This window comes from Cydia pomonella, chromosome 22 (genome assembly GCF_033807575.1).
Source record: "Cydia pomonella isolate Wapato2018A chromosome 22, ilCydPomo1, whole genome shotgun sequence".
Taxonomy (NCBI): Eukaryota; Metazoa; Arthropoda; class Insecta; order Lepidoptera; family Tortricidae; genus Cydia; species Cydia pomonella.
Window position 1 is genome coordinate 3,359,843 of NC_084724.1, and position 27,410 is coordinate 3,387,252.

The following is a 27,410-nucleotide window of genomic DNA, read 5'->3' on the forward strand; positions in this document are numbered from 1 at the left end:
TGATTTTCTTAAATAATTATTTATTTTAACGGGATTTAAGAGGTAAGAGGGGGGGCTTGCAATCCGGTGGTCGCGGGTTCAACCCCCAGCTCGCACCAATGAGTTTTTCGGAACTTATGTACGAAATATCATTTGATATTTACCAGTCGCTTTCGGGTGACTTCGCCTTGATATCGAAAAGTCCAGATGTAACAAAGTAGGTTTCATAGTAAAAGTTGCTGAGTATGACCTATTATACGTGTATCTACCACACTTTCAGTGGCTGGTGTAACACGTATTTCCCGTATACGGGATATCATACAGTTACGAAAGCTTGGAAAGAGCATTCAGCATTTGCCTGAGCACATTTAAAATTATAAGTATTTAAAATAAGTAGTAGGTGACATATAGATAGGATTGCCATAATTATTCAGCCAAATACATACTCTCATAGCTAAAACTCACATAGGTATAGAAACTATGTGGTTAAATAGAGACGATGTGACCACTTATATACGTATTCTACAGCGGTATTGATATACGGAACAAAAACGGGACGGGTAAACATACGGGACGCAATACTTAAATACGGTGACGGTCCCGTATATACGGGACGTATGGCAGCCCTGATTATGGGTATATTAGGTATCGGCAGGAGAGTTGAGCTTAATGATTACACATTTAAATAAATAAATAAATATTATAGGACATTATTACACCAATTGAATAAGCCACACAGTAAGCTCAATAAGGCTTGTGTTGAGGGTACTTAGACAACGATATATGTAATATATAAATATTTATAAATACTTACATACATAGAAAACACCCACGACTCATGAACAAATATCCATGCTCATCACACGAATAAATGCCCTTACCAGGATTTGAACCCGGGACCATCAGCTTCGTAGGCAGGGTCACTACCCACTAGGCCAAACCGGTCGTCAAATTTAATTTACACACACACAAATTGCAGTTGACAGTTCAACTTGCTATCGGTACGAAAAAACCGCTCAAGAGCGAGTCATACTCGCGCACGAAGGGTTCCGTACCATTACGCAAAAACAGGAAAAAAATCACGTATGTTATAGGGGAGCTCCACTTAATTTTAGTCTTATATGTCATTTGTGAAAATTACAACTGTCTAGCTATCACGGTTCATGAGATAGTCTGGTGACAGACAGACGGAGATTACTAAGACTTAGTAATAGGATCCCGTTTTTAACCTGTGGATACGGAATCCTAAAAAGATCAATAATTTCAAAATTCCAGTGTCATTACATGATTTGTTGTTGTATGCGTGACTTTAAGTTCCGATAAGAACCAATACTTATCCTTGCACTAAAAATTAAATGTCCGTAATTAGTCAAACGCAGTACAAGTACAAAAGGATGTGTTTGCAGCAGGTCAGTGCCGCTGGCACAATATTTCACGTAATTGCGAGGGCAGGCCCGCGGCGCCACAACTAGGGATGTACCGTATTATATCGATAAAATGTTGAAATAGTGAATAATTGACAGAAGAATGGGCTTGCAGCAGGTCAGTGACGATGGCACAATATTTCACGACATTGCGAGAGCAAGGCCCGGGGCGCCAGCACTAGGTATGTGCACGTTACTATGTCTTCATTATCGACACTTGGGTCCAGTCAAACATAAAGTACATATTTCGTTTGATTCTTATTTAAACTTAATTTTTTTGTGAATAAATTGTTATTTTTGCAGATTTCAGGCATAGCTACAAAAAATATTAGTGTTATACAATGTGTTTGTGCACGTATAGTGGAGCCGTTAACCACGTATTGTAGGATGAATTTTATCGTACTATACGGCTCCACTATACATGCATTGATTGTGATAATTAATGAGCTATCGAATGATTTTTTTTAAATGTACGATAGGTAAATGGGCAGATAATGGAACATTAACCAAGTGCAGTAGTTTTTGGCATCATAAAACTTTGAAAGGGTGCATTTTTAAAATGGTTGAGAAAAAACATAGGTATGGTGAATTATCGATAAAATTCATCGTACTATACGTGGATAAACATATTGTATATAGCAAATAGGAACAAAATATGTAATCGAGGCCGGTAAAACTTTCCACTTTGTCGCTTGCCTCAAGGAGATTTGCTTGTATCTTTATACGAGTAACCTGACAAGGCGCTCATTATGGTAAGCGACAAAGTGGGACGTTTTGTCGGCCGCGGTCACATATATGCATTTTCATTAAATCAAAGCTATATCTAAAGTATAAATAAAGGATGTCAAAAAGGATGCAACTTTTACGATTCTAGCACATTATTTTAGTGAAACAGGACTTCGTATAATCGTACACGAGTAATTTATTAATTTGTTCTGACGTTACGAACATGATAGTAGTACAGACGCCAATCTATAGCTCGTAGTCGATTCCCACGATGCTCGCATAAACATTCGGAAATTTTATTTATTCTGTTACATGCAGTAGGGCTGAGATGGTTGGCTCTTTATCATTTGTCGCCATGCCTGTCTCGATCTAACAAGTATGTAAGTGCGAAAGTGACGTGCACAGCGACAAGCGATAAAAATGGAACCATGCTGCCACTTCAGAACTCTGATCCAAAGTTTAGCAAAAAATATAATATTATCGATAACTTGTTGTCGCATCACTAGTTGAAGGGCGGGTGTCGTTCGCACTAACTTTCGGAACTTTTATTTATTCTATCATACGCGGAACTCTGATCCCAAGTTTAGCAAAATTATAATTTTATCGATAACTTTCTGTCGCATCACTAGTTGGAGGGCGCGTCGTCCGCACGCCTCTCACTAGCTTTGGGAACTTTTATTTATTCTGTCGCTCGCAGATTCAGCTCTCTAGTTGAGCAAAAAATATCTACGTAGCTATGTGCTTTTATTGTAAGATAGAATACCAGCACAAGTTTGGGTTAATTTTGTTTTACTATTAGAAGTATTAGAACAAATAAAAGTATGTTCAAAAAATGTTTTATTTGTTTTTATTTCAAGTAAAAACACTACTATATAAATTATAAACTGAAATAAATGCCACATACTAAGAAAAAAAAGTGACCAAGGCCCCAAGTGCCCCAGGCTGGCATCCAACCAGCGTCCTCTGCTGTCGCGGCAGGTGCCTGTGCCAATCGGCCACCGGGGTCACGGCAGCATTGGTCGAATTTTTCCAAGCATATGCATTTCTTACTGAAGGTTTACGGCGCCCCCTAGCCGTCTCTAATGGTTCATACTTTCTAATTGGATCAACTCAGGCGATACCGAGCTAGCGAGAGAGATGAGAAGTTTTTTTTTATTAAGTACTTACTGTAAAACTAACAAACCTTTTCATTGCAAGTTTTTGTTTATCTTGCAATGTACTTATGTATAATGTACCTATGTATGTAACTATGTTTGTACGGGTCAAATCTTGCAAGTAAATTGACTCATTTCCCAGTTTTCAAAGAATCTGAAATTTTGCACACGTGTTTTTATTTAGTCATCTGCAATAATTTACGGGGTGAATATATAGGTCATACTGAGCAACTTTCACTATGAGACCAACCTCGAAATCGCGAAAAAAAAAATTATTTTCTCATAGAAAATGTCAAGGTCAGACAGCCATTTTTTTTTTCGCGATTTCGGGGTTGGTCCCATAGTAAAACTTGCTCAGTATGACCCCCGTAAATTATTGCAAGTGACTCATCCGATGATGGAGACCAGAGGTAGCCATTGGAACTCTGTGAATACGCAACATAATTGTATTCAATTCCATTACAATAAAGTTATACCATTACACTAAAATATACACGAATATTAACTACAACTAAGCCACAAATAAGAACTTACTCAAATAACTCGTCCCGCGCCCTTCTGGATGCAAAGGTGCCCATTTCGCTCGCCAGGTTACCACGCTGGATAGCCATAGGCAGCCTCCACATCAGGAAAGGCCCGGAACGAGGGTCATGACTTCTTTCGCTTAAACGCATCCCCAATTCGCTCAAGAAAATCTTGGCCTCTGCACACCAACCAATAGATAAATACTTATATAAATAGAAAACACCCATGACTCAGGAACAAATATCTGTCTCATCACACAAATAAATGCCTTTACCGGGATTCAAACCCGAGACCATCAGCTTCATAGGTAGGATCTCTACCCACTAGGCCAGACCGGTCTGCGGTGACTACTTAAAACACAAATCAAAAACATAATGTAATAAGTTGATTAGTTCCCTAGTTGTCAATTGGTATTTCGTTAAAATGATGGGGGACGCATGGCGTATCAAAGTATCAGGACGCTGTCAGAGCATACGCGGTACGCCTGGCCGCCACGATAGCGGAGGGCCACAGAAAGACCGACAAACAAGCTCATTTTTGAAAATTTTCGTTGTTTTCGGATAATTAGACAGTTTTGAAATATTCTAAAACGCAGTGTATTTTGGAAAAATATACTGAATGCGACCTAGTCCATTTACTAGGCCTTACTGAAAATCAGTGTCGCGGAGTGTGCCATGTGACTTATACCGAGACGCCAAGCTGAGTAAGAACCATTTAGCGCAACTCTTAATTTTTTAAGTTAGTTTTAAGTTTTTGTTATGGTTCTAATACAGATAGAGAGCGTGCGTGTTGGAGGCTCTGACATCTCATGACCGAAATCGAAAGCAACAACAATTCACGCTTCTAGGTGCTGCCTCTTACTTTACACGCTGGCACTATTTCGCATAGGAGGGTCTGTCATCTAGTGGCTTAAATCTAAAAATGGAAACTTGACATAATGCTACCCGCCAATGAATAGGGGGCTTGTGTGCTGCCGTCTACAGCTCATGCACTATGAAATAGGACATATGAAATTACACGAATTCACCTTGTCCCACAATAAGCTTAATAAGGCTTGTATTATCAAAAACGTGCACTCAAAAATTTGTATCAAAAAGTTGGAGCATGTTTTGTTTTGTTTTCTTCTCTATTGTAGTTTGTTATACGAGGACTTATGAGAGGACTCGAGTGGAGCACCTATCAGCAACTGAACACACATATATCTTACTGAACGACGGTTCGGTGCATGTCACTCCGTAGTTTATTATACGAGTATAAATAAAGTCAGAAAATTAGTAAATGTAGATTTTGTGCGCGCGCGTGCTCAAGACGCTTCATATTATACAATGCAAAAGGCTAATGTCAACAATTTCATCAGCCCTAGAAATGGAATGTATATAAAATATAGCTAAATTGGAAAATAAAATCTTTAAGGTTTTGGGTGTCATTTCTCTTATTAATCTGTGAAAAAGTAGTTATAAAGCGGTTATTCAGCTATTATAAAGCAATAATACAGCTCTACAGAGCCTCGTGTCACCCTTGAGAGGACACTCGAGCGGAGTACCTATCAGCAGCCGAACACACATATATCTTACTGGAGCCCGATTCGGATTTAGCAATTTGTTACGGTTTTGATCGTATTTTGACACGACCTTGAAAGTCGTGCGTGAGATTTGTATCTTTTAATCTGGACCGTTTAAGGGTTTGAAATCTTAGATGAGATTTTCGGCACGCACAAAGCTCATTTGGAGAACAATGCAGTTTTTTTTGGATTTTACAAAACGTGTTATCTCCGAATGGGCCGTTTCATGAATTTGAGCTATATTAAATATAATGGTAAAATTGCTTGTTCCCGTTCATTTATGTCGGAATTATTGGCAGTAGGAGTAGTAATAATATAATAATAATTCACCTGTATACGTCCCACTGCCGGGCACAGGCCTGCTCTCATGCCCGCTTCGGCTATAGTCCCCACGCCCAGTGCGTATCGGGGACTTCACATACACCTTTGAATTTCTTCGCAGATGTATGCAGGTTTCATCACGATGTTTCGCTTCACCGAAAAGCTAATGGTAGATATTAAAAGTTCCGAAAAACTCATTGGTGCGAGCCAGGATTTGAACCCGCAACTTCCAGATTGAAAGTTGGACGTCAAATCCACTCGGCCACCACCGCTTAAACACAGCAGTAGTAACCACTGCATAATGGTAACAATACAATACTTCAAGAAAAGAGCGTACTCCCATCTTAAATGCCGGCAACGCACTGACAACCCCTCTGGTGTTGCAGGTGTCCATGGGCGGTGGTAATCGCTTACCATCAGGTGATCCGTCTGCTCGTTTGCCCTTTCTATCATAAAAAAAAATCATTTTATTTAACAGATTAGGAAATTCTCAACTTATAAAATATAAGAAGTAACAATAAAAATGCCTTAAAACTATACCAGTTTATATTCGAATAAAATAATTGGTTTATACTTTTACCAGTCCCATTGAAATCCATTTAACCGACTTTTAAACCATTGCCCTCCTTCGTCGGCACCTTTATTGAATGTTTTACCCAACATATATATATTTTCCTTTACCCTGGCGCCGATCGGTTCCTTTGAGACTGACTGTACCGCGGGAATGAAACGTCACGGGCAGTCGCGGTAAGTGCTGAGGGAGGTGACACGAATGCAGTTATCGAACTTACTTAACTTTTAATACTAATAACATTTTGAATACACCGTGGGCTGGTAAAACCCGACAGATTTAAAGGTGTATTATTGACCGCATTGAGAGACTAAAATGTCATACAAAGTTTTGTCTTGTTATAGAGATACTGACAATTCTTGTGAAAATTTGTATCTGTATGTAATAACTTAGTGGAAAACGCCTTTTTGGATGTGAATCTGTCAATATGTGCCTACTGCCAGACGTTAAAGTTTTAAAGGAAACCTGCAATTTATATCTGTAAATAAAAAAAAAAAAATAACTTACTGTTTTATTTTTCGCTAAGATGTAATTAAAATTGCGATACATTTTACGCAGAAAATTTCTTAAAATATTGTTATGGTGTCAGAGAACACATACAATAAATAATAATAATAGTGTATTAGTTCGTGTAATTAGTTTTAAAAATGCAAATTCATTTTAATTTGTGCATTTATATCTGTCGATTGTTGGCACTAGTGCCCCTTCCCTAGCGCGCCGTGTCACGGGCAGTCACCGACAAAAAAACACGGCCACATAGGCGGTGCCGAATGGCAGATGTGTCACACACACATCAACAATATAATATACATATGTGCCAACATCGATATCGATACATGGCACTAGTGTCCCCTCCCTAGCGCACCGTGTCGCGGGCAGTCGCCGACAAAAACACGACCAGTCAGACGCAGCCTAATGGCGGAGGTGTCAAACACACACCAAACCAACTACTTAGGTATATAACATGTATATAATATACTGTTTCATATAGTATAAGTATGTATGTATTTGAACGTAAAGCAATTACTTAAACTCGTTAATGTTTAGGTCATACTGAGCAACTTTTACTACAGGACCAACCCTGTATTCGTAAAAAACTTACATTTTGCTGGTTTGATGTTGAAATTTTCCATGCGAGAGTAATTTTTTTTCGCGATTTCGGGGTTGGTCCCATAGTGAAATTTACATAGGATGATCTAAATATTAACAGGTTTGAGTAATTGCTTCACCTTCGGTTACATACTGTATAATATATAATATGAGCTAACAAATTAGCTACCAATATTTTAACACCTGATTGTGTGTGTCCAGTGAATTCTCCATTAGTTTGCTGTATATGGATATGGTCTGTCAGCTGTTTGTAACAGTGACATTTCTTCTACCTTAATGTCACTGTTGACAGCTGACAGCTCAAATCCATAACTGTTCGATAAAAAAGAACTACTTGAATAGGGATTCAGGTTCCACTAATAAATAAGAAAGCGAAGGAAAGCGGAAACTTCGTTTATATTAAAATAATTATTTGTTTTTTTTTTAGCACCGGCAGGCAAGGAGCACCGCTCACCAGAACAGGAAGAAAGCCGCTCATCCCCCACTCCGGGGCCCCCCAGTCCTCAGAACAACGGCACAACAGGTATTTACCATTTTACGAACCATTGAAATTGGCACGTTATCTTTGAGCATTGTCTGTTTAAAGTTGCACTTACCCCGTCATCTGTTTTGGATTTAAAGGGGTCCACTGATTACCAGTTCGCCGGACAACATCGGCCTGACAGTTATTCGCGATTGTCAGCTTTTGCGAATAACTGACAGACCGATATCATCCAGCGAACTGGTAATAAGTCGCCCCCTTTAGAATTTTTATAAGAGTCTTATAAGCGCTTACGTTACGCGCAACACGCCAAATTTGGCCACGCCACTCGAGGCTGAGCGGCGAATGGCTCAACGATAAGTATGTATGTTTTGGTATGAAATTGGCTTGTTATGGAGTTACATTTTTTTTAAGACCCTTTGTCTACCTGTGAATTCTGTGCGTAGACACTGTTTTTTTTTCAATGGGAAGGTCAGATGGTAGTAGCTTTAGGTGGAGGCTGCTTGGCTTTACCCAGAGGGAGAATCCAAGCCTTATTTGGATTCGTCAAGTTTCCTCTCGATATTTTCCTTCACCATAAAGAAAAAAGTCTTCTTCTTCCTCGGTTCCTCATTGCTGAGGATCGTAACCATGTATGCTCCGTCTCCATAGTGTGCGGTCATAAGCCATATGGGACACGCACTCCATGGTGCCGCCAACCCCCGTCTTCACAGCATCAGACCATCTCGTGGGTGCTCTTCCTTGCACACGCTTGAAAAGTAGTAAAGTACGAAAAAAAAAGTACAATGAAATAAATAATGAAGAAAGAAACAATAAAGCAATTGACAACTATTTATTAACTGGTATTGAATACATTAATGCCAAAAAACGAATCGGTAGGAGCCGGGTTCGAACCCACGACGCTTCTCTTTTAATAACTCCAACTGAACAGCTTTGTTTGTTTCCAGCTCTATCCTCCACGGAATCCCTCTCCCCACCGCTGGGCGAAGCGCGAGCGCCGGCGTTACTTCGTCTACGGCGTTTTTTGTCGGCGTTACTGCAGTTCGCCAGTGACGTCGGCGCCGACACCGCCGAGCGCGTTAAACACCTCATATACAACCTCGCGGTCAGTATTATTCCTCTCCCCACCGCTGGAAGCCATGCCCGGCGTTACTTCGCCTACTTCCGTGTTTGTTAAGCTTATTTTTTAATGGCTGCATATATTATGAATTATGAAATATCTACAAGACAGTTGATACCCTGATAATTACCTGCTATTTTTCTAAGTATAACTTTAGATACTGTGATCATAATGAGCATTATTTTTAAATACTCCTTCAGAGGTAAACAAGCATTCCGCCCGCCTGATGGCAAGCAGTCTCCGTAGCCTATGGACGCCTGCAGCTCCAGAGGTGTTACATGCGCGTTGCCGACCCTAACACTCCGCACCCTCGTTGAGCTCTGGCAACCTTACTCAGCGGCAGGAACAAATCACTATACAAACACTGAGTAGGGTCTAGTGTTATTTAGCTACGGTTTTCTGTAAGGTGGAGGCACTTCCCCAGTTGGGCTCTGCTCTAGATCTGGAATGACATCCGCTGTGCTGTGCCCTACCACATAAAGCGAGATGACATTCACAGTGTCCATCATACGTGGCCCATACCTTTCTTATCTCTTATCTTATAACTTATCTTCCTTTATTTTTGCAGTCTGGCACGATTACAATCGAGGAGTTCCAAACAGGCGTGCAAGAGTGCACAAACTACCCTCTCCGGGCTTCCGTTCCAGGGTTTCTTCGTGCCCTACTACCAGCAGCTCAGAGAGACCTGCACGCCAGGGCCAGGAGGGCTAAACAGGTACATATACAATTTTGGATATAGGCTCCATTCCATGGGGACTATTACATGATAAAGGCCTTCCTTCAGCCTCTACTATCGATGACAGCTTAAAAATGACTGAGTCAAATACAACCTTTACCGTCGGAAGCCATGTATCTAAATTTTTATTTAACTATACAAAAAAAAAAACTTCTAGACTGCAAACAGGTAGAAGTATACAGGAGCAAATACCTAGGGCCTCCGTGCACACTTAAGGACGCACTTAGCAACCTGAAAACATTACTAGGCTTCGAGGAGGAGCTGGGGTGGTTAGAGTAGCACTACCTCGTTTCACGCATGATAGGCACAATGGTTGTCGACTAAGTACAGTTGTACAGTGGTATTTATTACTTATGTTATATATTATGTTGATGTCCATTTACTGATGTCGATAATTTTCTACTAGACACCCCTGCAGTACGTGCGCGCGCACGAGCACCTGATCCTGGAGTCGGGCGGCGACGGCGGCGACATCTTCGCTCAGCCTGGCGACTCGCTCAAGCGACGCGCCAGCGACCCGTGAGTTAATCTTTAACCCACCTTCAAGCTTTTTTGTTTTGCCTTATAGTTGACCGGTAGAGAATGCCTAGTGGCATTAAGTCCGCCTGTTGTAATCTTTTTAATAACGTTTAAAATGAATAATACCTGTACTAGAAGCCTAACCAAGATGAAAATCGTTGGTAGAAAACGCCAATCGTAATTTAAATAATGTATGGAAATAACCCTGTTCGTAGTATTTATCATCCTGATACACTTTTTCTAAGCGTTTGACGTTATCGATGTACGATATTATTCATCTTGGCTAGGGCCCATGGGCGTAGGCAGGTACAGGCAGGCTCAAATATTACATACAATGTATGCCCCTCAGCCCCCTCCGGCGACATCAACTCGCCCCCCCCCCTAGTTCACTGGCTGGCTACGCCCTTGGGCTAGGCCTCTGCGCTATAACCGCGAAAATCGAAGTTCGTCAATTGCGGAAATTTATCTCGGTCACTCTAATAATGTCTTATGCGAATTTTGTTTTTCGTGGTAGGTCCCCAGATGTGCCTGTTGGACCTGACCAGAGATACCTTACTATCAAATCTGTATAAGGCGGGCATTATACTCAGATGTGTCTGTGTTGTCCTACAATTCACATTATTGTCAACCGATTCTTGTAATGTCTGATCTAAGTGGAAGTGCCATTATAAACGTGACACTGTTATACTCTAACTCACTTTCAATTAACTCACTAATTACCACCACAAGTTCATAGCCAATGAAACACATTGCTACAAAAATGAGGTTGATTGTTTAATTAATATTTAGTAATTAGTTAGTTTTGCTTGTCACCTGACGTTGTATTCTGGAATAGAGTTTACTTTTTTTACTTACCAACGCAACTGGAACACTAAATCATCACAATTTGAATTTATATTAATTCCAAACTTACCCGTATTTACAAATGATTCACATCAAAAATAGTTCCAACTTAACCGATCGGCGCCATCTGTCAGACCTATAAACCGAGCGCCTGCTGCGAACATCATAGCAAAGTTCCGATCTCGCTAATTGCTTACACTAAACTAGCAGGCGCTTCGAATCGTTACGCTAAACGCCTTTAAAACTGTTGTAATGGTCGTAATTTTACTCATTTAAATAATGTTTAAAGGGGAAACCTGTACTAAATTGGTAGGCTTAATGTAGTAGAATAAAACTAGGTATTTGAATCAGCTATTTAATTTTAGCATATTTTTTATGAATACTGACACTTTGAAAGTCTGGCCAACGAAATATAATACTAAAGTTTACACAAAATTCAAGGTTAATATTCGCTTGGAAGATTATAACTATTCATCCGACCGCTCAAATGACTCCATCACCCTACTTCAAGTCACGTGCCATGCTAAGCGATCAGGTTTGTTCATAATACAGAGCTACTACCTACATTGCCAAGAGAGTCTGAGCGCAAGAGAAGACTCGTGGAATATAAGGGAATCAGAAGGGAACTAATACATTCTATGACAGATTTTACCTATTGGCTGTTGGCCTTTCGTTGGCCTAAATGAATGTACTATTGGACATATGTCATTTTCAAATAATGAATACTGCCCATAGTCTGTTCCACGGTCGTGGGTAGTCAATAAAGAACTATTGACCACGGCTTGGCACGCGGGCGGGGATGTTTTCGCGATTTACCCCCTCGTTATCGCGCACATGTTCGTTCGATGGGGAGGAAGTGGCATAAAAGCATGTGCCAAGCGGCTGTGGTCGTATTTCAAATAAGCTGCTTTAATCGGTAAAGATATGGCGTAATATGGACTAACAATGGGCTTATAATACAAAATATATTGACATTAAAGAAAAACTTACTATGAGAAGTACTCGTTGAAAATAAGCTCTTTTATGATTGTTAGTTTATATTGGTAAAAACTTGATTATGGTTGCTTTCTTTTAGTCCTTTAGTTTATAGCTTTCTCAGAAATATTGCTTACTCTATTTCGCCGAAGAATGTCTCGACAATATTTAATTTCATCCATTTTACCGACAACTTGTGTAATTATTTTTCTCTGTAAATATCTGAAACAGCTGTTTGTTAGGTTTAACTATAATATACTATTTTTTAAATTCTAATCTTGTCAAATATTTCTGTTTACTTTATTTTAATTACTAAATGAAAACATCGTGAAGAAACCGGACTAAACCCAACAAGGCCTAGTTTTACCCTTTGGGTTGGAAGGTCAGATGGCAGTCGCTTTCGTAAAAACTTGTGGCTACGCTAAATCTTGGGATTAGTTGTCAAGCGGACCCCAGGCTCCCACGAGCCGTGGCAATATGCCTGGACAACGCTAGGACGAAGACTAAATAAAATCAAAATAAAACGTTTACAAAATGTAAGCAAGAAATCTAAGGCCACAACTGGCGCCTGCCGCAAATCTGGTGGCAATTAACAAACAATCACAAGTTTGCTCGGACTAAACGGGCAGGCGCTCGCCGCGGACCCATGTGCTGGCGATTTGTAAAACCAGTGATTTATTAGACACAGATCTCACATCGACTAGATTGAGCATACATGCGGGCTATGATTCAACAAGGATACAATACACAATACAATGGTAGAGAATGCCTTCTGGCATTAAGTCCGCCATTTGTACTCTTCATGTATTGTGCAATAAAGTTTAAATAAAAAAAAATACAATACGATACTAAAAATCTTTATTGCACAACCTCAAAATCAAAAGGAAACACATAATATATACCTAGACAGAGGTAAACAAAAGACGGCCATATCGCTACAGAGCGATTAAAAGGAATTATACTCGTAATATACCTACTTGTTTTTTAAATATTGTGCCTGACGTTAATGTTTAAATTTAAAAAAATTACAATTTGTTTTAACTACCTACTTACCTGATGTCAAATTTCATTAATATATCTTATTTAATTTCCGAGTAAAATATCTGTATAATTCGTACTGACACCGACAGCAGCTTTAGCCATATTCGATTGGCAAGACTCAGAACTCTTGTATGGTCTTGTATGGCGAGTATACGTATAGAAATAGTACCTACTTTGGTACTAGGTACACAATTAGCTGAGACGGATTACTTATTATGCTGTTCCTTGACCAGTCCCAGCGCACTACTTAAGTGCAGCGCAGTGCTGCTCATCAAAATGTGCGGTCTATGGGAGGTAGTCTTTGATTAAAGGATACTGGATGTAAATGTATATATATTAGTATTATTATGTATGTTTAAGCTTCTAGTGCAGCTGTGTCTCTTTTATTTATTTAGGCTAGTACATAACATATATCGTGTTCACGCGACGGTTATAAATTATGAGTGTTGTGACGTAAGATTTAGTTTAGAGTTAAGTTACTGGTAAAATTAGGACAAACTCCAGTTTTTCTATCGAAAAAATAGCTCTCGGCCCTCCTCATTAAGTTAGGACTCATAATAACGTCACGAAGAGTACGTAATGGGATTAAAAACCCACTTCATATTGGTTCTAACACAGGTGTGTTTTTTAGGGTTCACTAATGTGTAACCAAAACAATGTTGGCAAATTTTCATTTTACAAAAAACGTTTCACCAAAGTATTATTTGGCAAATATGTTATTCCGCAAATGTATCATTTTACAAAAAGTCACTTGACAAATAATCATTTAGTAAATAATACATTATTACAATATGTCAAAATACAAAGTATCAATTTTATATTTTTCATGTCACCTAGTAATATGTTTGGCAAATTTATACATTCACCAAACTTTGAGGGAATAATTCTGCATGGTTGCAATTTTCATTTGGGCCAGATTATTTTGAGGTAAGTTACTTAGTTGCAAGACAAGCAAGCAATCGTTGCTTACATTTTTCGCGTTTTTAAAAAAAAATAACCTAACCTACTTCTAACCTAACCTATCCGAGTCGGATTGCCCCGACAGGTCTGGCTCGCTTACAGTTTATTAGTACAGAAACACATGTCAAATAATACATTATAGCAAACATTTTTTGACCAATGATAGATTTATTTGTTAACTTTGTTGTTAAATAATCATTTGTCAAAAAGATCTGTTATGAAATGAAATTTTATTAGTTAATTATTTGGTAATAAGAATAATTTGTCAAAAATATTGTTGTAAAAAAATGATTTGCTAAAATATAATTTTGCCAGTAGTTGGTTGCCAAGTGTCAATTTGCTAAACATCTTTTGGCCAAACGACAGGACACCGTTTTTTAGGGTTCCGTACCCAAAGGGTCAAACGGGACCCTATTACTGAGACTTCACTGTCCGTCCGTCCGTCCGTCCGTCTGTCACCAGGCTGTGTCTCATTCACAGTAGACATTTTCACAGATGATGTATTTCTGTTGCCGCTATAACAACAAATACTAAAAACAGAATAAAATATATACTTAAGGGGAGCTCCCATACAACAAACATATTTTTTTTGCCGTTTTTATAAATAATGGTACGGAACGCTTCGTGCGCGTTCCGACTCGCACTTGCCCGGTTTTTTGGACTTACATGTAAATAAATAATTATTATAGATTGACTCTTACAAATCTTACAAATTGACTAAGTCCCACAGTAAGCTCAAAAAGGCTTGTGTTGTGGATACCTATACAACGATACGATATACGTGTCTCTACCCTCTGGACGTAGATGAATAGGGCGTGTCGATTAGGATATTTCTAACCTATGCACAAGGTCTCATTCCAAACGCCACAGTATTAACGGAGAAATTACTGATTTACGATTTAACACTTCGGAACAGCCTGAATGTTGATACACGGTTATTAAAGAGTATATCATGTCACTAGTATCACTTTATCTTATCGTCATTGTGAAAGACTAATACAGTATGCTTATTGATGATTTCACTTTTAAAATATACATTTTTATTGTTTATCTATTCAAATAATTTACCATTTTAGAACATTCGTGAGAAGGATCTCTATTCGGGATCTCGGCTAATGTCCAGAGAGTAGAGACACGTTGTATGTAATATAAAAATATTTATAAATACTTAAATACATAGAGAAACACTTATGACAATTAACAATATTTGCTTGTAGCGGTTTCCATGCATAAATCACATCGAAATACTTAATTTTAACGTGAATATGTGAATTCGGATTGTCAAACGAAACCTACAAATAATCAAATCCTGAATTAATGACAGTAGATAAAAATAAAATAAGAATCTTCAAAATCGGTCTAATAGTTTACGCGTAAATAAAAATATAAGTTTTTTGTCAAAAATATCATTTTTGATACAAGCTTTTATCACCAACTGTACTTTTCTTTCCACAGGCAACTAACACTCATTGAGATGAGAGAATGTCAAAAAGAAGTACCCACTTAGGGCGGCACATATTGCAACCCTATGAGGTACAGAACATTACGGCCCAAAAAATCTGGAATTTCCTGGATTCAACGGGCATCAGTAATCTTATACCTTTAAACGAGCAATTCTTGTATATATATATACATATATATATTTCTGTGATCTCGGAAACGGCTCTAACGATTTCGCTGAAATTTGGTATATGGGGGTTTTTGGGGGTATACAATCTATCTAGATTAGTCTTATGTTTGGGAAAACGCGTGTTTTCGAGTTTTCATGCGTTTTTCTTTCGACGCAGAATATGGTCGCTAATTTCGTGTTGCCGGCCACTGTCCGTCTGGTCCAGCGGGTTAAGACGCGGACTGCTAAACGAGTGTTACGGGTTCGAATCTCGCCCGGTGACTAACTTTTGTTTTTTTTTTATGTGTTCAAGTTTATATATAATTTTTATTGTTTTAGACAAGTTTAATTTAGTAAAAAAATGTAGTTAAGATTATCACCTATAGACCACCATATTACAATAAATAGTTATAACCGAGCAAAGCTCGGTCGCCCAGGTACTGAACTTTAAAGGGCTGTCACAATAGATCACTGCCTGGTCGACGTGGCACTCAAAGGCCCAAAAACCCCAATAATAATAATAACACTCATTGAGACAATTCTAACAACCCCGAACACGTAGTAAGTTGCGTTGTTTTATTACAGAGTTCCCATGGCCACCTCCCGTCTCCATCATCAGATCAGCTCGATGCATATAATGCATATTGTATTGTCACCCAACTTACATATGTAGGTACGCAAATTTTCAGCTTCATTGGAATCCGGAAATTGGGTCAAATTTAACTTACAAGATTTGGCCAGTGTAAACATAGTTAGATACATACTTACATAGATTGCAAATTGCAAGTTGAAGCTTATAAAGAAAAGATTCCGACGAATAGGACTAAATTTTTTTGGAAGTCTGTTAAATAAACAAAAAGGGAAATCGCCTGTGAATTAAACGCTGTTTTGAGCTGACCATACAATCGCTCGGGAGGTGTGTCCGATCATGATTTACAGCTTGCCGATTGCGCTCCGAACTCTGAACGCAGAGGGTTCAAGTCATGAGCGGCAGCGGAAGCTGGAGCGATAATAGTTATGATGTAATGAGTAGGACTTTACAGACTTAGAAATGACAAAGTGTGTAAACATCACCAACAACAACGCTCAGGCTACATAAAACCCTAGATTTTAACTCTACTATTGAAACTCGTCGACGTCAAAACAGTGTTGCCCCCTTATCAAGCTATAAATCTAAGTTTGCCAAAAGGCAATATAAAGCGCAATCGGCATACATCTACAATAATATAAATAAGCTAATTCATATCCATCCATTACTGTTGTATAAGTGTAAGATAGAACTCACAAAATGGCTGAAACAACTAAGTTATGATGATACGGAGTCATTATTGTACCGCGTGAATTATTAACTATACGTAATATATAGGCTGAACACATACATTAATCCACACACACACACACACACACACACACACACACACACACACACACACACACACAAACAAATATACGAATGTATATATATACATTCGTATATTCACTCATATATTCATATATTAATTAGGCTAGAACATAAATCAAATAGCATATATATATAATAAATATAGCTATAAATCTTTCATGTACTTATGGAATATTTCCCTACTACTAAGTAAAAAGACTGTATGTTATGGAGGAGCGGGGCATCCTGATACAGGTTCATTCACCTAAAAGGAAGCTCCAACCACTTATGTCAAATTGTAAACCTTTACTTTATAAGGAAAATAAATATTTTTCATTTTCATTTTCATTTTTCATTTCATTTTCAAAAACATCAAAATTCTATGAAAATATGACATTTATCCTGTCGTTTTCATGCTTCTACGTCAAACTAGGTGCAGAATTATAATGTAAGCTTATGATTTGGACACTGAAATGTCATACGGTAACTTATTGTTCAATTATTTTATTTACAACACTGCATGAAAAACTTCAACTAAAATGTTTTTTCATTTTAAATTTTAGGTAATTCTGTTCAGGAATTGAGTATAAAAATAAAAATATTGTGTTCCAATAATTTGTATATATTATGCTTTGTGGCAAGTTTAAACAATTACCTACATACCTATAAGAACGGAACACAGCACAGTACAGCGTTTGTTAAAAATACTTAAAAACTTAATTTTTGCAATTTTGAAGAAATACGAACAATAGCTCCAAACATCAGACCTCAAATGAAGTTGGGATTAACGGCAGGAAGAAGAAAAATACTTAACAATAAGTACACAAACAAAAAGGCAACGCTGGTATTAGAACAAACAAGCATACGGCCCGTCTAGTAAGCGATCACCGTAGCCAATAGACGCCTGCAACTCCAGTGATGTTACATGCGAATTTCCGAACCTAAAACAGCATTTTCCAGTGTTTGTACCAATTATAAATAATGAGCCTCACCGATTTAGGTTTGGCTGTTTGACCAGCGATGCATTCAGCATTTGCAGTAGACCCAGACAGGCGCCTATGACGTGTTTCGATGATTTATCATTTGCCATTACATTCACAGGATGCGAGTGGTAATCATTAAGTTGTAAGAGGAAAGCGATATGCAATTTGTTCGATCTTTTCTTTGTAGTGCACTGAACGCTTATATAAAATTGTTATTGATTGTGGAATAGGGGCAAAATCTAAGAAAACATTTTGCCCCCGAGTTAGACAGCCGAACTGAATGCCTACCGCCATGGTAACTAAATTGTCAAACGTCAACTGTTGAGAACCAGAATTACCACATATTAATGTACTCCGTACAAAGACATCTACAAATTTTCCCCTATTTGAATTATACTCGTTACATTTATTTTAGACCTTATAATATACCTATTATATTCCCACCTAAAATAGTCCACCAGTATACAAGTATTATAACTAAAATAATATTACTAATTACTTTATGGGGAAAAATGCGGTTCGAAAGCAACAGTCTAAATATCGAACGCTAAAAGCGACTGCATCATCAATGATGTTATTAATACCCCTACTACAAAATTATCTGTACAGGATTACTGAGGCTTACCGCGGAAAACGAAATTCAAAATGTGTTTATCTGCCTCTCTCTCTATCGCTCGAATATGCAAGAGCGATCGGATAGAGAGGCAGACAGCAAATTTTTTTTTTTTTTCGTGGTAGCCCTCTGAATAATCATTTCATTTATTTAACTCTGCTCAAGAATCTCAAGATTTTTTGATTCAGCACATGTTGTTGCTCCTAATCATAGGGTAACTTGCATATACTTGTAACGAAATATGTGAAAAACTAACTAGTACTAGGGAAATTATTGTATAGATATTTTTAGGGTAATATTTTTTGTATATTTTAATTGGCACCAAAGTAATCGTTGTATTACCTTTAAAAAATGTAATAAATCAAAATTATCCAAAAAAATCCCTTGTACTACTTATTTTTACCACATACCGCCAGATGGCGTAGTGACCGACGATGAGGAATCTTTAAATTGGTTGTATAGTTGCCATATCGTTATCTTGTGTCTCAAAAATCGTTCCATTTTATGTAACTTTTTCGACGATTAATGTAATAGTATAAAAGTTATTAATATATTAATATCGCAGTGGTCTCTCTTTAGATTTATATAATCCTTTTAATTACAAAATATACATAAGTATCATGATCACAAGTTCCCTATTGTAATAAACGCGCGTAACCCACCCAGAAACAGTGACAGTTTCGGAGACCTCGCGCCTCTAGCACCTCTAGCGACGAATTCATACGCCGAGGGTTACCCCTCATTCAACCCGCTCTCTGACATAACTTGTGCCACGTCCATAAATCTATGTTTGCGCGTAATTCGCTCTTAGTCCTGCATTGTCTTCGGTTCGATTTATTCTGCTTTTCTCATTCAAAACCGTCCACAAATCAACCAATTGTGAACTCTAAGTCTATAGAATAAGAACTTGGAGTTTTACCTATTGTTTAAAGAAAGTTTCAATGATAAAGGGTGGATTTTGGAAGTTTTAACAGGCGCTTAGCAGTTGTTTTGGAAAAAGCATAACAAATGCATTCAAACAAGCGATTATAGGAGAAACTTCAAGGAGTTTTGTGAGAATGCTTTTGTTAGCCGACTTTAAAAGAAAGGGTGTTTTGAGGGTAGAATTAACAGCTTCCTAGCCGAGTTGGTAGTCACCATGCTTACCGAGCAGGAGATTCCGGGGATGCTTAGTTTAGCGCTAGGTCAGTCTGTGTAAAGATAGTCCCCAAATATTCATTTATTAGGTAGGGGATAGCTGAATAAAACTGGGACGTTGAGGGAATTCGGCTAAAGCGTGATATCGCTGTTTTATTAAAAAAAAACACATAAGACTGGAACGGGACACCTTACATTCTTACCTCTGGGCGGTTAGAAAGTATCCCTGCTACGGGTGTTTCGTAAAAAACTCATCTTCTTTCAAAGTAGCGTAGGTATGTCAACCAAGACATAACAACGAATCGATTAATACTTTAACTAACTATATTGGTTCAGTGATCTAAAAAGAATCTTGGTTTCCGAAACGAGAGCGTGCCACCTGTCCCGACCCTGCGTAACTTCCTGCCAGTTATTGACGCGAAGCTGAAGCAGATCTGCCGTCACACTGTCTTCCCAGCGATACCTGGGCCGACCCACCGGACGGCGACCAGTCGGTCGTCCCAAGAACGCCCTCTTGACAGCCCGATCCTCTCCCATTCTGAGTAGGTGACCGAACCAGCAAAGTCTGTGGGCTTTTGTTTCGGCGATGATATTGGGCTCGGCCACTAACCTCTCTCTCTTTATACTTTATTCACCAATATTCATGTGGACCATGACCATATATAACGGATCCGTAATATCCAAAATATCCGGATCCCGTGAGTCGTTGGATCCGGACCTTATATTTGACGGATATCCGGATATCCGAATCTCGGAGAATCGAAATTCTCTATTTCCATAATGAGAGTTTCCCTTGTTTCCTCTGAAATTTTTCTAGAACTTTTTTAACTTTTAGGCAAACTACCAATTTTGACACACAATTTATTGACTGATGATAATTGTTTCAGGTTCTACGAACAAACCAACGGATCAGAAGACTTCCCCCCGCACGCGAAGCGCCCTCCCCCCTCCAGCCTATTCCTCAATCCCTCCCCCTTCTTATATCCCCTCCCGAGCAATGCCAGCCTGTTCGACTACGGTCATTACCAGGGTTACCATGGAGGGCAAGAAGGTGGTTTTGAGAGGAGAGATGGTAAGTGACCCCTTTTTGATAATTGTTGGAATTATTGCAAGTGTCCAGATGTTACTTGGGTCAAAATTCGTCCCCAAAAATGTGACGTAGTTTGTATGAGATGAATTTTGTTTTCCATTATTTTTTATAAATATTTGATTAATGACGCGAAGACAAGCATGATAAAGTGGTCAGAAACAAGACAATGAAAAACTATGAGCCCCCACACTAGCGTTTCCCGAGCGCCGGCGTCTAGTCGACTCTATGGCTGCTTCACAACGCAACGTTGACGCAAGTGCGCAGTGACCCATTTCCATAGCGCTAACTAGATGGCGACGCTCAAAAGACGCTGGTGTGGGGGGAACTTAGAACCCGAGCTATAAAATTGTAACGCTGTTGAATGTCTATAGGCGGCATCTCCGTCCGCGACGTGTCCTCAATGAACGCGTCGTTCCCTGAGCGACTCAACCCGTCGCTGCTCAAGTCTGACGACGAGTGGAAGAACATCAACACGATGCTCAACTGCATACTTAGTATGGTCGAGAAAACGAAGCGGGCTCTGGCTATACTGCAGCAGAGAGGTTTGTGAAGTTATAATAACTTGTCCCTGCCCTAGAAGAAATACGACAGCTATATTTTTCCTCGTTAGTATCTCCGTACCAACGTTCAACTCCCACACCCCTTTAGAATAATATAGATGGATGAATAATTCTGGGATAAAACCTGTCCTACGTCTTTATATTTTTGGTTATTAACTACTTCTGTTAAATTACATCCAAATACGTTCATCTGTTGAAGTATAAGTAGAACACCATATTGATGTTGTATAGCCTACGCATATGGCTATAGAGTCTAAGTGAACTCTGTGCTGCATCGAAACGTACCTAATAGTGTCACTCATTAAGGTCATAGGCATTTATAACGGTAACTCAACACTTTTCGCCAAGACAATGCTTAAAGGATGACTCACACTAAACTGACCGGATCCGGACTAAGAAATCCGTAGCTTCGTTTTCTATAGTAAACATCACATAACCTTTCACCCATCATAGAAATCAAAGTGTGGACGCCTCGGCCCAGACCCGAATTGTTCCTGAGTCATCTTTTAGATTGGACTGACGCTCACAGTTATTTATGTCTTACAGGAGTGGAGCCTACAGAAAGCAATGATATCAAACGAGCGGCCAGTGAGATCATGGCACAAGCCGTCAGGCAGACAGAGGAGAGGGTGGCCGAAGTACGGCGACGGGCAGAGGATGCTGTGAACCAGGTAAGCGGTGTACATATTACCTACCTAAAAGTACTAGGGTTTAGCGATAAACTTCGCTCTCTCTAATGGTTCTGTGGTGTGTGGTTGTGTGGCTATAAAAACTATAATTAATTATCGAACTTGCTCAAAAAATTTCACGAGAATCTGTTGAAAAATGTTACAGAGGAGTAAAGCCGGACTTGGCCCTCATTCTAGTTACGTCTAAAAGTTAACATTTGCAAGTTTAATATCGATGGCACTCTTTACAATGGTTGCTGACCCGCATCCGTTTTATAATTGCTTATATTAAATGTATGAATGATTGTGTTGTCAGGTGAAGCGACAAGCGTTGGTGGAGCTCCAAAGAGCGGTAGGAGCGGCGGAAGCACGAGCTCTAGAGCTGGTGGCCAGTGAGCGCAAGGAGCGCCGCAGCCCCGCGCCTGCGCCCAGCCCGCCGCAGCAGAACGTAAGTTCCTGTTGTTTAGACCCAGAGGTTTTGCGATAAATCAGCAGCGTGTAACATTATGATTTATGCAAACTCCATAACTTCAGCTCAGACCAATTCATGGTATGGAAAATAGGCTAGTGGATATGTTTTTTATTACTTAATAGTATATCAATCAATCCGGTTTGTTGTGAAGACCAATTGTCTGAGCGTTTTTGTCCGTGTACTAATTTCTTGAGAAATATTTGTGACGATGTGTAGTCAAAGTCCTCTACTAGATAACGGACAATGGTAAAAATAGTTCAACGAGAATGTGTCCAAATAAATTAGCGTTCAAAATGCCCCTGATATGAATCCGCACAATTGAATTTATTTTGTTATTCTTGGTGGGGCAATTCAACTGATTAGTAGAGATCTGTTTACTTTGACAAATATACCTAAATATATCTTGCAAATCGTTCCAGTGCTGCTGGAACTGCGGTCGCAAAGCACAGGAGACCTGTTCAGGGTGCAACTCAGCGCGGTACTGCGGGGCCTTCTGCCAACATAAGGACTGGGAGAGTCACCACCAGGTAGTTGTTCAAATTATCCTGCTAACCTGATCATTTCATCGGTGCCAGTACAAACCCCAAGACCTGCTTAGGAAACTCAGCGCGGTACTGCGAGGCCTTGTGCCGGAAGGACTGGGAGAGCCACCACCAGGTCCTCTCTATCACTCCTATCTTCCGTTTCGATGAGTGTCTCTTTTTCTCCTGTCTTTCCTATCCCCCTTCGTGAAAGTCAATTATTCGCTCGGACGTCGCAAAACGTAGGTACTTGTCAAAAGTCAAGATCATTATATTAAAATCACATAGACGACATGTTCAAACACAATCTGCCAGCTTTCATTCAAACTGGGAGATCCACTACCAGGTATAGTTACTCAAATTACCCTGATGATTTCTTCGAAATCAGTATAAAGTGCAAAAGACCTGCTCAGGCTGCAACTCAGCGCGGTACTACGGCGTCTTCTGCCAACATAAGGACTGGGAGAGCCATCATCAGGCAAAAGTCCAAACTCCTACAAATGTGTGCAAAACTACAATGTACGGCAAATTGTCATTATTATTTTAGTGAAACAGGGGCTTCTATATGTTGAAATATTTAAAGTCTTGACGTAAGCGCTGAACTTCCGCCACTAAGGCCAATATGCTTAAGTTTTTTCCGTAAGGAGTAGGGTATGGTGTCCCCTTTTGGCACTTTTTATTTTCGTACATTCTAAGAAACTTTCGTTCAAAGGAATGTGAGTTGGTAGAAGAAAAGTCAAGTTATCAGCTGTCAAAATTAAAATACAATTTTTCTTAGACTTGATTCTCTTCTACCATCAATAACACTTTGGCTTGGATCTTTAAGATATAATTAATAAAGGAATATTTTTAATTCCAGGTCTGCGCCGGCCGCGACCAAAAGCCCACCGCACTCCGCACCTCACCACCAGCCACGCAGCCCACTCTCCCCAACATGCCCACACTGCCCACGCTCCCCACTCTGCCCAGCCTGCCCAAGCCCACACGGGCCCCGACCCCGGACAACCGGCTATCCCTAACTACCCTTAACTCTGCAGAGCGACTCCATACGAATCAGGATAGAAGCCTAACTTCCACAAGTAATGATAGGATTGCGCTTGCAACGTTGTCTACTGCACAGGGCATTATATCGAGCATTGGGAAGAAATGACGGCTTAATAAGGAGGTCAAAATGCCGAGAAAGGTTAGGAGGTAAATTGATGTATACGGGTTCTTGAAGTCTTTTAAATTAAAGGATTAATTGAAGAGTTCATTGCTTCGGCCAAGATTCGAAGTGACGACCTTTCGGAACACCAGTCTGATCGCTCTAACCAACTGAGCTGCCGATGTCGGAGCTTACCAGACCCAAGAGAATTTTGCAATCCTTGTTTTTTTACTGAGTAAAGGGGGAAAGGTTAAAAACGTTTTGTAAGATATTTCATTGGCATATAAACACACTTTGTTCATGGTAAGTCGCTGTATGGTATCAGTTATACGATTGTATGGTTTAGTTAGGGTAGTTTGTTTGCCCCCTTTTTTGATACTACCCCCTTGAATGGTAAACTATTTCGCTATCCTAGGAACCGCGGAAAATACAAATGTAGGTAATGTTCGATTGGATCTTTTTCGAATCACACTTTTCAGAATATATTGTAATTGAAATGATGTAATGTATATAAAAATATTGTAACTTCACTGGTCTTGGCTGTTTATGAACATATCTATCTCTAATATATTTGTAAATAAGGGTTAAGATATAATTTAATTACCTACTGCTAGTTTTCACCAATTTGTAAAGATATTTTAATTTTCTTACTTCCCGTTAAGTGTTTAAAAAAGTACCTAATATTTTTTACATTAGTGAAAAATGTATTTAGAATTACATATATTTAGGTTTATTTGTTGAATTTTTTTGTATGAATTTATCTGCTAATAATTAAAAATAATATTTATTTTATATTTTTAACCAAAGAACGTTAATTGTGATTAAATGATTAATTTTAATGGGGTTGGCCGGTCGAAGTATTAAACAGATGGCGCCATCATAGCTTGCCCTGTCAATCCCTAGAATTGTGTCAAATTCTTGTTTTTTTTTTGGAATTTTGTGACCTGGATTCCAGTACTTTAAGCCAAATCTCATAGAACAAAACTAGAGACAGGGGCAAGCTATGATGGCGCCATCTATGCAAACCTTTGACAGTTGCCAACCCCATTCGGTTGAGTGCCATAATGTATGTTTTTGTTACCGTTGTACATATCACTACCTAATGTAATAGTTTAAGTCGATATTCCTGCACTAAATCTCAATATAATGTCTTTATACACACTCACTTTTAAAATATTGAAATAGTGTAACATAATATATGCCATAATACCACGATTGTTTATGTACAAAACTTTAAAATGACCTGTTAAGTAAAATTAAGACTAAACGAACTTGCTACAGTTGCTACCTACTTAAAAAAAATACGGCAGATTTTTTGTGTATTTCCACACCTTCTTGACTGGACTATTGATAAGTAAACAATTCCTTAATGTGCAATATTAATATTAATGTAAAGTTAAGGATGGATGTAAAAATTCGAATTTAATAAATGTAATGAATTTGAACCTTGAAGCAATTTACAATAAAATGGGCTTTTTACTCTCATTTAGACTCTGTTCCATACTTTCTACAGAATATGAAGTAATTGTGTGTGTCTTTTCCAAGCAAAAGTCCAATTTTATCGCTTGCCATAAGGCTGTTTTGACAGGTTATTCGCATAATACAAGCAAATCTCGTCCTTATGGTAAGCGACAAAGTGGGACCTTTGACTTCGACACAATTGAAGAAATAATGGAACAAAATGGAATTTCCGTTCTCATGGGGCCGTAGCCAAGATCACAATCAGACGATGAGAACAGATGGGAAAGAAAAAACGCGTGATTTCAATACATTATTTAAGTTTCGTCTGGCGTATTTTATTAAATTGACACTTGGTTAGGGCCACTCATTTGTTCCATTAACTTTATTCTATTCCATTCGCCAACTTTGTTCCATTCCAGGAAATGGAAAGCCCGTTGTCAGAGGATGCTTTAAACGGTGATTTCCATTTATTATATGGAACACTGACATAATGGAACAGAATGTGAGTATTCCTGTTTCAGAATAAATGGAAATAACCAGTCTATTATCTACTACTAGGCCTACACTGATTTGTTTCTAAATATCAAAGATATAATGTAATATATATTGACTAAAGCGGCATATATTTATGGATAAGAGATAACCATACATATATGAAGATAACCGCAGAAAGATGAAGCGAAAGCCAGCTGTCACCGTAATCACTTGGTTGGCCATGTCGATAAAGTCATATCGATAAACTATCGATATTTCTTACAATTTAAATTTTACTTGAAAAAATAAACTATACCTAAAATGAACAGAAAACGCTTTTATTCTTTATCGTGGTTATCAGGTCACGATTTTATCGTGACGACACAGGTTGAAACGAACATAAATAACTACTAAAATATGTTTTCCGCAAGAATTGAGTTATTTTATTATATTTTATGGTATTTATTACTTATCCATTAGCATATCTATGACGCTTATTTTTAGTGAAGATATCGAAGATTCGAAGCTTCAATTAATCACTAGTCCGTTCCGCTGTGGAGCGCTTATCGATATATGACTTGATTAAAATCGACCAGCCCACAGCCCTAAAAACCCACACATACACAGCAGTGTAACCACCAAAATGAGTATTCAATTTTGTATTGATTCATTCATTCCAGTCGGCCAGTCTGTCGGTCAGTCGGCGTTAGTCCAGTGGGACTATTTCGCCAGTATCAAGGTATTAGGAGTTTTAAATACGACTAAAATTGGACGGTTAGTGCATGACAGTGTACGGTGATTTGATCAGTTCTTGTAAAGCGATAGCTGGACTTTACAAGTAGCACGTGGACTACCGGCCGTATACTCGGCGGTATACGCGGCGTATAACCACCATTTTGGGGTCAACGGCCGATAGTCCACGTGCTACTTGTAAAGTCCAGCTATCGCTTTACAAGAACTGATCAAATCACCGTACACTGTCTTGCACTAACCGTCCAATTTTAGTATACGCGCTACTAGATTAATTCTCCATTCACTGCACACTACCACATTAGTTTACTCAGTAAACTTATTATACAGTAAACTTTACTGTATAATAAGCTATCGATATTACATTTTCAACAATATTAATAAGCAAAAAACAAAGGAATTAATCACGAGGCGTGACTATCAAGATGGCGTTTGAACCGGAATTCGATTGGAGCGCGTTTAAATCGACAGCTTATTATACAGTAAACTAATGTGGTAGTG

At 38.8% G+C, this 27,410-nt stretch overlaps 1 protein-coding gene across 2 annotated transcripts in view; it reads left to right on the plus strand.

Annotated features, from left to right (window-relative positions):
• LOC133530463 (protein CBFA2T3) overlaps positions 1–26,958 on the plus strand; it is a 111,141-nt gene extending 84,183 nt beyond the window's left edge. For both annotated transcript variants that reach the window (XM_061868378.1, XM_061868377.1), the window contains 10 exons: positions 7,799–7,894; positions 8,800–8,957; positions 9,541–9,687; positions 10,115–10,227; positions 20,657–20,841; positions 21,231–21,401; positions 21,966–22,090; positions 22,404–22,535; positions 22,979–23,086; positions 23,940–26,958. In XM_061868378.1, coding sequence (XP_061724362.1) covers positions 7,799–7,894; positions 8,800–8,957; positions 9,541–9,687; positions 10,115–10,227; positions 20,657–20,841; positions 21,231–21,401; positions 21,966–22,090; positions 22,404–22,535; positions 22,979–23,086; positions 23,940–24,230 — 1,526 coding nt within the window. In that variant the 3' untranslated portion in view covers positions 24,231–26,958. The remainder of the gene's footprint in view (positions 1–7,798; positions 7,895–8,799; positions 8,958–9,540; positions 9,688–10,114; positions 10,228–20,656; positions 20,842–21,230; positions 21,402–21,965; positions 22,091–22,403; positions 22,536–22,978; positions 23,087–23,939) is intronic.
• Positions 26,959–27,410: the final 452 nt, after the last annotated feature.